The 11,083-nt window shown below is 41.7% G+C and overlaps 1 protein-coding gene across 1 annotated transcript in view; it reads right to left on the reverse strand.

Annotated features, from left to right (window-relative positions):
• unc5db (unc-5 netrin receptor Db) overlaps positions 1 to 10,539 on the reverse strand; it is a 338,445-nt gene extending 327,906 nt beyond the window's left edge. The window contains exon 1 of the mRNA XM_061730512.1: positions 10,209 to 10,539. Within this exon, the coding sequence (XP_061586496.1) occupies positions 10,209 to 10,293 (85 nt within the window). The 5' untranslated portion in view covers positions 10,294 to 10,539. The remainder of the gene's footprint in view (positions 1 to 10,208) is intronic.
• Between the last annotated feature and the right edge of the window lie 544 nt (positions 10,540 to 11,083).

Consider the following 11,083-nt stretch of genomic DNA (forward strand, 5'->3'; position numbering starts at 1 on the left):
CTCCGGCTGGAAACCTCTTATGCAAAGTTTTTCTTTTAAAAATCACCATAAGTTTCTGTCCATCAGCTGCGCCAGTCCAGCACCACATAGCCTACATGAGAATCTGTGTGTCGCGCCGCAAATACACACACGCACATGTCGGGATCCGGTACCGGGTTTGTAACCGACAGATTTGGCTGCAAATCTCGGAAAGTGAAGCTGATCTGACCTGAGACAGACAGCAGAAATCTCTGCTCTTAAAGCGGCCGGGAACCAGGTCATCGGACCCGCTTGGGGAACCAGGAAGTCGGCTGCAGCAGCGACCATCACCGCGCTGCTGCAGCCGCTGCTTTAACCGGGGAATGTGGACGGTTCCGACCGGCCGGCGCTGCAGAACACTCACACACAAGTGTGCTTATTTAAATAGAGCGGAGCAAAACTTAGTTTGATTGTATTTTATTTCACTTTACACATCAAGCAAATCCTTAAAAGTCTTCATCATCTGTTTCGCATTAAACAGCTCAGTGGATGGTCTCATTCAGCTTCACCCGCCCCCTTCTCTTTTTACCTTCTCATGGTGGCCGACCTGACATTACCGTAATTCAGGTAATAGACACGGCGCACCGTTTCTTAAGGCGCCCGGCACATTTAAAAAAAAAAAAAAAAAAAAAAGTTGCGCCTTATGGTCGCGAAAATACGGTATGTAAAAACAGTTGTACATGTACATAATTGGCAGGAATGTTAGTTTCTTTTTCTTTTTTTCCCAACATCTGCAACAGCTGCCTGATGCTTGTGGAAAATTATTTTATGACAGTGAAGCAAAATAAATAAGTGAAGGGGAGTGATGCCAAAACAATCGCTAATATTAACGAGGCCGCTATCCAGCTGACTGAAGCAGTGAAAAAGTGTTGTAATGTCTTAGGGGTTTGTTACCATGTGCAGGGGCCTCATTTATAAAGCTTGCTTGCGCACAAAACAGGGCTTGAAAGATGTGCACGTCACCTTCTACGCAAAGGTTGGGATTAAAAAAAAAAAAGTAACCGAAAAATGTGTGTATCTTTACGCCAACCCTGACACCCGCGAACGAACATTTTGAAGATATGGGGAACTGGCGACGCAGGCGGTGAGGTGGTGAAATGAAGCCAGATTCATGTCATACTTTTAATGTCATCACATATCAGACTTATAGATCCATGTACACCCAGTCCGGTGTTCTGCCGAGGTGTCCTACCTCCGCGAATCGTCCTACCAGTAGGATGAAGTTATACACTTCTCTACCGTGTTGTCCTACCTCGGCAGAAAATACTACCGTACGATCCCCGTTTCTTTTATCTCAGTTTCTTTTTTTTCAAAAGCTTTTTCATGCAAATAGACGATTTAACAGCAGGAAGTCAGAATGTGCTTCACATAGATCTATGTGTACAACGCTTCGGGGGAAGAAAAAAACCCATCAAATCACGCTTCAACATAGATATTGGCAGGTAGGATGATTTGACAGATGAAAATACCCCGTCAAATCACGCTTCCACATGATGTCTATGTGGAAGCGTGATCTGACGGGGTATTTTCATCTGTCAAATCATCCTACCGGCACGGCGTGTCCGCGCTGCAGGACACGCCGTGCCGGTGTCGTGCCAAAGAGTGATTGCCTGCCAGAATCTGATTTCTCCCCTGAAAATGGGTCTTTTTACCTGCCAAAAATTTATTGAAGACCAAATACAGTTAATGAAAGGTTGTTTCTACCTAAATATGATTTGATCTCATTCTTGAGCTTCATAATCTGAAAATCTGACGTTTCAGCGCTATCGCTCAACGGGCTGCTGTGCGCGCTCCCGCTGTCTTGGTAAAAAGTGGGCGTGTAGAGGGCGGGATATGAGGCGAATTCACGTGCGCAACCTTCCAACTGGAATGTGATTTATAAAGCGAACATTGCATGCAGATGTGCGTGCACACGGTTTTATAAATCCGGATTTTTTTTTGCGCACGCCATTTTCGGCTTTTGGGCGCACGTGCACTTTTAGTATGGATCCTACAAACTCTTTTATAAATGAGGCCCCAGTTCTTTTACCTGCTCATGTCACTTGATCATTTCCTGTTATAAAACACATTGGCTGGTGTAATTTAAGCACTGAATGAAAAGTAGTGCCCTAAAACATATATTTCACCTCCTAAGATCTGCTGCAATTTTATCTTTGATTGTTGCTTTTGGGGCCCCAATAAGAAATTCAATATTATGACAACAGACAACAAAACCCGTCATGTCCACATATGTGTATGCCAGGTCTTAGGAGGTTAAACACACTCAATAATACCACTAAACTTGAATAATTTATAGACTTCCAGCCCTTTATGATCTTTAGTAAGCACATAAAAGAATATTGCATAGCTGAGTCATAGCGAAGGCATTATATTGTACGTTAGTTTTTATTTGGAGGCAAAAATCATCACCTGGCAAAGACAATTGGACAGTTAAGTTTAGTAAACGCAACTATCTTATGTAACAAGTTATATAGTTATTCAATTCATTCTCTATACCTGCTTTAATTCTGCCTAATCTGGGTTTTCAAACCAGCTGCTATGAACAGTTACAGAGACATGGTGAAGATAGACGCAGGGAGCCTTGTCTTCGGGACATGTTGACCAAAATATGTTGCAGCTATTTTATTGAGACCTCAAAAAACTGTGTCATTTTTATAAGAAAAAAAAAATCATAATATGTCTCTTTTAATACTCTGTGGAAAACCTTTGATTTTACGTCTGCCATATTTATGACAGAAATGTGCCACTAGTAGGTAAGTCACATGTGCCATTTCTATGCTCCTCTTTCTTTGGTGATTTCCGGCTTGAGCAGAAGGTAATAGCATGCCCAAATGACTCCTTTGAACAATGCTCTAGGACATCCTAAACAGATGGGTGCCTTTGTGAAATAGCATAAACTTACAGATTCATATGTCACACTGACGCTGAAAAAAATTGAATTTCTCAGTACCATTCTGCCACACAGCGGACTGACGAACCCAGTGAGCTGCATGGCTGATTGCTGACTACATTACGCCTTTTAGGCAGCATGCTGATGAATCCACTCGTTGAAATGTGAGGGTAATAGTCTTGACAAAGCAAAGACATAACTCACTGACTATACCTGCAAAATCCCCAAATGACAGCAATCTCAAGTAAGAGTCAGTCCAATATGAAAGAGGACTTTGCTTTTATTACCATCATCATTACTGTATATCATTTCTGAATGTACAGCCATTTGGTTTCATTTAAATGTAAATCTGGGCACTGAGCTGCGCATGTTGTCCCCTGCGGCTGCCTGAATATGATGATTCATTCTTGGATCTGCAGGCAAAATCTAAGAGCCCCTTTACTTCCTCTCAGGGAAAATAACAGATTTGACCTTTGCTTGTTTTCATGAAAGCTCTGTATGCAGAACAAAGACACATTTCAAGGACAGCAAAAGTACCCCCGTGCCATTTTTCTTTTGTTTGCTTTCTCATTTTATTTTTTTGTCAAAATCAGAATCAAGTAAAAAGAAATAAAATCTCCAGCACAAGGTCAAGGCTAGAGTGAAGACCACGGAGACACTAATAGACCTCATGTCCGATGAGGCTGCAGCGACACAGAACAGACGCGCCATCACACGCCATCACACGCCATCACACGCCATCACACGCCATGTGGCGATGGTTACATGACTGAGACTTGACACAACTGTGCATCTGAGGAGCATGGAAGATACTGCTGGTTGTTAATGGTTATTGAATGTGTTGACCACCAGATGCCAGGGAATGTGTGCATGCATGCAGAGAGGTGACTCTGACTCCCTCCAGCAGAGCAAACATTAGCAGCTCTATATGCTAATCTCACAGCATATTCTTGTAATTACATAGAGCTTTAGCAAAACTTACAACAAGCCATCATGAATTACTTATAAATGAACCCAGTGACTTCAACAATGCTGAATTAAATTTCAGATAATCCCCTTGCTCATTACTTTTTATTCACAACCCTATCACCTGCAACATCACACATCAAAAAAATAATGATTAAATCCCAAATAAATCCACCTACATGTCAACTAAACTCAATACAGGCCCGATGTGGAGTTTAGTTTAAGCTTAGAAAGGATATTACATATCTACGCACTGCTACAACCTTTCCCTATGTCTAATCACAGCATTCCTTATGATAACTAAATTTCAAAAACTTCTTTATCAACATGGAAACCAGCGTGTTGCTATGAAAGACGAATCCTGAAATATCCCTTATGTGTTTCATCACAGTTGTGAAAGACAACTGGAAAGGCTTTTAAAGTTTCCCCCAGAGCGACACTACTCGTGTGTTACACATGAAAGAGCCCTCATTCGTGACCCTTTGCACAAGTTTCGTTCCCAGCCAACTGAGGCCTGCCAACATCAGACATCGATCCTAGAGAGCTTAAATCTTGCTGAGTGCAAGCTAGCACTGCCGATTCCCGCTGAGGCGCCACACCACTGCTGCTTGCTGCTGCTTCTTTCATACTATCAATGTTTTGTGGAAAATGTCTGTGTCTGTGACACCTGTCACTACATCCATGGTTTGTGAGACTAATGTGACACAAGGAGAAAAAAGGCTAAGAAAGACAAATAAATCTAACTGAATAGTGCACACATCAACGAGGCATTTATTAAATTAAATCTATCAGCATCCAACCAATTTTTCACTTAAGAGTGCCTATTCATTTTTAAATAATAAAAGAATAAATAAAAACAAAGCTAAACATACTTCTTTTTAACACAGTACATACCATTTGATTTTTATGTTATTAGCCCATTAAAATATCCATTCACTCATACGTGCTCAGTGCTTGAATATCTGGAATTATAAGATGTTTCACATCACTTCTCAAAGAACTCGTTCCATTTAAAGCGTTTTGGAAAGCTTAGAAGAGTTTCCACATACTGTAACATGAAGGTGTACTTCAAGGCTCAGCCAAACCGGCAAAGGAAGACAGGTTTACCTGAGGTCAAAGAAACCAAAGATAAACTGAGCTGTGCTCTATATTCAGTCCTGCAAGGAGCACATGGATCTTGACCCAGGAAAAATCAACCACGTGGTGCATCACATCAGAGCTCAGGTCAAGACTTAGTGCTCCACCTTCATCTCACTCTTCTGAGTACAGTAATATACATCTGGTCAAAGAAGACAAATAGCTTGAAGGAGGAGATAAAAAAGTAATCTATGGCAAGTGGAAAAAATCAATATTAAACAAACATCTCACACATAGGCCAATTCAATTATTTACACTTGACAGAAGACCCTAATGACCCTCAAGAGGGGCTACTATTGACACTTTTACACAGGTACCTACTCAGCCCAACTTGACTCGACTCGCCCTCGTTTATTTTCAATACTCAGATGAGAAGTAGGCGGGATTGGAGCGAAGCTGGTGTGACGTATTTGATTGAGTGATCTAAACGAAGAAGACAACAACACTAAAGATGTAGAACTGGAGGAGATGATAGATGTGCTGCTGGGTCTGTGGCTTGTGTTCGATATAAAGTTAAAAAATGAGAGCGAGAGAAGCTTCAAGCGGCAACGCTTTTTTTTTTTGTTTGTTTGTCCGTCGGTAGCCACGAGCAGCTATGAAGTGACAGAGCTCCTGGTAGGTCTGGTCGTTCCTTATCGCCCGTCTAGATCCCTTTTTAATTCTCTTCTCAGTCACCAGGTTTATGAACATCTGCGCCTCAGAGTTGGATCACGAAACAGACTTTTGCGCTGTCATTGCTGGTCGAATAAAATGAACAAGAAGCCGTGAGTCTCTCTTTCGCTGATTTCCGCCTTCTGACTCAGACGTCTGACTCCCAACCCATGACCAATAGGTGGTGTGTAGCCGCTTAGAACCTCGGCAGAGTAGATACAGAAAAGTATCTACTCGGCACGTTAGACCCCTAATGGAGTAGCGCAAAACCGAGGCGAGGCGAGTCGAGTCGGGCTGAGTAGGTACTAGTGTAAAAGCGCCATATCTCAGTGATGTGATTTCAGCGGCTCACCCAACAACAGCTTCATAGCTCCTCCGCTCCCCCAAGCAGAGCGGCACCATGCGCTGCTGTGCCACGTTGCTCTGTCTTTAGCACAACCTCAGGTCCCACCAGGAACCTTTTCAGAAGGGCAGTGCTCCCAAGCACCGTCTATATGGTTGGATTATGAGTCGACCTAAATGTTCCAAGACTGCACGGCTATCACAACATCACGTGGTAATCTATACATTTCAGACGTTATTATGAGGTAAATTGTAGCTATTATACACCATCACTCTTTGATGCTATCATATGTTATGTGCTTTTTTTAGCTTCGAAAAGGAACCCGTTCCTTGTCCATGTTTGAACGATCATCTAAGATCATCTGACTTGTCAAACCAGTTAACATAATATGAATATACAAGTCTGAGTCTAGTTGTGGATTCATGATTTATTTTGAAACTTGAAAAGGATTTTCTTTGCACCTCTTATGCCTGACGTTATGCCAGCTCAATCATGTGTAATTTGGCTTGGGTCAACCACAACTGAACATCTAAATAGACTCAGTCAGTACATTTACATGCACTAGCAGAAATTCGAATTGTTGCCTTAATCCGACCGATATCAAAGTTTTAAAAGCCATGTATACACCTTAGTCAGGCTGTAGTCTAACCGAACTGAGTGTATCAAGTAAAAAAAATATAGAATATGTAACTGCTGTATTGTCAGTTAGTTTAGATTTGTTTATCCTCCTGTTTTTTTGGTTCCTATCCGTAATGAAGTATTCCTAGAGGCGGCCTACGAGGTATGTTTGGTTTTGTTTCTATATATGTGATGTGTAGTGTTAATGCCAAATTATATTTTTGCAGGGGAACAATAAGGTTAAGCTGCAGGCTGTGCTGTGACGTGTGTTAGGTGTATTTTATTTTGCTATGATGATATACACTAGCTGTTGTATAGCTGTGGGGACATACATATGTGCATTTTTTTGTTAATTGTATCTTTATTTATTCATTTTTCTCTTTCAACCCAGTTCTCACGGGTTGGTCTGATATAGAGTTAAACCCTGTTCTTAACCATGACCTCGGGCCTCGTGTGTACTACTTGGGGGAGCTACAGAATAGGATCCTTCTGTAACGTTTCTAGGATGTTTCTGCACCTGGTGGGACCCAATGGTAAGACTGTAACTCTGTAAGTGCACTTTATTAAACAGCTACATTTTCACCAACATTTCACATGTTTTGTTGACCCAATCATTTCCATAATCTGGGTTGATCACCACTACCGTTTCATCACAAATGGTTCCACTTGTTGAGGGAGGGTACAGATAAAAGAAGGGGGTACTTCCTCCAATGGTTAGAAGAACAATTAACATATTTAAACACCTGTTGAGGGTGTTTTTATTTTAAGTCACTCTTTCCTTAAGTTTAGGGGGAAAAGCTATTTTATTAAGGTGAGAAAAAGATCATCAGTAGGATGAAACGTCAACCTTTCAAACAACAACACATAATAAGCACTTATGACATTAATTAACATACGTTGCTTTCTGCTCGACAGTCATCAGAATGATCAAAATATAATTTTACCCACATGGCAACTTATAGATTAAAAGCGTCAATAAGGAAAATAATTAACTGATAGTGAAAATAATTTTTTGATGCAATCAAGTTTTATCAAGCTACACATGAAAGCTTCCACTTTCTCTAAGTATGAAAGTAAAGCTACGACCTGTTTTCCAATTAGAGATTCTGGCAACGCTTTTTGCTTACATACATGGGCTTGTATTATCAGCTTTCTCTAAGTAAATCACTGGTTCCTAAATTGGTGATCAGGACATTGTAAGGAGTCATAAGCGAAAGCTCTGCTAGCCCGTGACAACATCATAAGGTCACCCTGATGATACACCCCAGGGTGCCAGGACGTCAACGGTTTCAACCCTGACCACTTTTTGTAAGCTGCATAAAGAAACACCTGAAGTGCTCGTTTAGATCATCCCTTAGACTCTTAGACCCTTAGAAAATTTTAAATCTGACAATGACAAGTAAAAAAAAAAAGAAAAAATCCGTGGTATTTACTCTACTTATTTACTTTGTAATTTGGATAGTACTTAAGTCAAACATATGAGATGGAGGACTGTGGAATAGACCAAACTTAACTTTTGATACTCCATCTGTCTGATTTCTTTTTCAACTGTCTCTTAATAAGTATTCACCAGTATTCACTGCGGCGACGGTCCCCCACGATTTCATGTCATGAATATGAGCTTTGATAGCAATATAACAGGGTTGTTAAGTCACTTTAATTTCCCCTTGTGTGAACTAATAGGCAACATCTGACAAACGAAAAGTACAAAAAGTATAAAATATCCATGGATGCAATGTGTTCACTGACGTGACGGTTACATTTTACAAAACAAAAACCTACAATCAAATTATATTCATACATAAAACAAATATTTGAACAATTAAGCTATTTAATAATAATAATATTGGATTAGATTTATATCAAGCTTTTGTAAGACATTCAAAGTGCTCACAATGGTTCCAATTTTTCATTCACACCTCACCGTGGTGATGGAAAACTACACGTGTAGCCACTGCTGCCCTGGAGCAGACTGATTAAAACGTGGCAGCCACTCCGCGCCAACGGCCTCTCCGACCACACATTCACACACCAGCAATGCCCTCACCGGAGGCCAGGGGGGTGAAGTGTCCTGCTCAAGGACACAAGGAAGGTGGTTTTAAATAAAAAAACAAAACTGGAATCTTTATTTTTTTTTACATTCACTCATTTCTATATATGTAGAGCCTGTGATGCCACTGTTTCCTCACAATAATATAGTATACCGCAGCCTCCACCAATGACATGAAAAAGCTGCATAGTACAACACTGACTGCGTGCTCTTGCTAACGGGAACATATGTAGGTGCTATAACCTATATATATATATATATATATATATATATATATATATATATATATATATATATATATATATATATATATTGCTATGTTGAGTTCAGCTCTGCAGGATGCCATAAACTGAGTTTTGATTGGATTGATTGCAACAAAATCACATTCAAAGACCCCTCTGGACACACTCACCAACATTCAAAGAAAGTAGAATCTGGTCTGCAGCTGTTAAGATCAGCAACATACTGAGATGGGAGAGAGGATGAAGAATTTTCATTTCATAAAAAATAATACAAACCTATGACATCTGCAAAGCAAGTTCTGGAGAAGTGTTTTGTGAAATTTGAATTATTTAAATCAAATTTGTCTTTGTTTCAGAGCAGCTTATACTTGGAGTCACTAAGAGTTACAACAAAGTTTCTGAAATATTAAATCTTTTTTTGTCTGTGTGTGTCTCTGTCCCTCTTTCTTATCCTATGTGGAACCTAAATAAATCATGGTACTCATTCCTTTATTCCAAGAAACACAACATCGTGCAGCACTCAATTGCCGTCTCTTGTCACCGCTACTTCGCAGTCAGGCGTGTGTTTTAGAAAGAAAATGCAAAAAAAGTGCGTTCCGCATGTTTCGTGGACATTTTGCAGCACATGTTTTTTAAAAAACAGTTCTGAGCTTTTCTCCAGAGCGCACGGCTCCCCGCTGAACGCCATCCCATCTGGCCTTTGAGAAAACCGTTTGAGGCGCATCGGTGACAGACAGCTTTTCTTACTGTGCGCTTGAACTCAGCATCAGTGCCTCAGCCTCCCGAACAGGGGGGGTTTATGCCCACCTCTTCTCCCCCGACAACCATCAAACAGAGGTTTGTTGAGAGAAAAACGAAACAACGTTAACTCCCGGAGAAAATTGAGTTGCGTGCCTGTTGCACAGGCGTGACCGCGTCGCGCCCCCTGCACGCTTCAGGTAAAGAGTGGCTGAAAAAGGCACAACTCGCCTCAGTCTGGGGCTTGATAAGATCTGCGTGAGGACTTTATAAGTGCAAGTAGCGGCTTCAAGTATCAACAACACACAGGCTCTGTTACGCACATTGTTTCCACTGTTTGAGATCTCTCCGCCTAAATCCGGGGATGAATGAAAGCGCACGCTTTGGGTTAAAGTGTGCGCACCGGTGTATTTACATACCCAGATCACCGAGGGGATTCTTTATAGTGGTGCCAAGTGGTGCGCAACCACGAGGATGGCACTTGGAATTATGATCACCATGCCGGCAAAATCGATCGCTTATAGTAACACCCAAAGTAGCCAAAGGAGTCCTTACCTTTGGAGACCACTGACGCGGTGCCACGCAGGAGGAGCAGGAGGCCTGCGATGAAGAGGAAACGTCCTTCTGTCCGCGCACCCATTCCGATGCGTACTTCTCCACTGATCCGCGATAGAGAGGCTGGTGCTCCGGAGCCCTCGCGTCTCCTCTCCGCTCCGCTCCTCCCGTCTCATCCGAGCTGCGCCAGCTCCGGCTGCGCAAGTTCTTCCCGTAACGCAGCAGGGAAGAAGCGGGTAGGCTGGCACTCTGGTGGGAGAACAAGAGGCGGAGGAAGAAGTGGAGGGCATGCGGGCTGGACTGTTGCTCGGAAGGGAAGGAGCATCTTCACTTCACTTTGGCTCTGCGTGTGTCCACAGCAGGAGCGCCTTCGGTTCACTCCCCTCTCATCATCCAGGAGCGTGGCGCGCTCCAGCCAATGGCAGAGCGAGAGAGGCGAGCCGGAGAGAGGAGGCGAGTGGCAGTTTACACACCCGATCACTCCAACGCTTCTTCTCACAGTTACATAGAGATTGTTAGGTTTAGGTTAAAGAAGAAAAAAACACACAAACTAGAGAAACCATGAGGAAAAAAGAGAGGCTGGTTTCCTTCTATCATTAAGATTGCATCAATATCAGGTAAAGAAGGCACATCCAAGCAAAAGTACATGCGTATTTGTATGTATGTATGTATGTATGTATGTATGTATGTATGTATGTATGTATGTATGTATGTATGTATGTATGTATGTATGTATGTATGTATGTATGTATGTATAGTTACTGGATGGCGTGGACATTGGATTTGAAACTCTTGCTGAATCAGTTACCATGACTGGAGTCATTTGAAATTGAATTATTGTTTTTTTTTATTTTTTCATTTCGAACATGAAACAG

This window comes from Cololabis saira, chromosome 9, assembly GCF_033807715.1.
Source record: "Cololabis saira isolate AMF1-May2022 chromosome 9, fColSai1.1, whole genome shotgun sequence".
Lineage (NCBI taxonomy): Eukaryota > Metazoa > Chordata > Actinopteri > Beloniformes > Belonidae > Cololabis > Cololabis saira.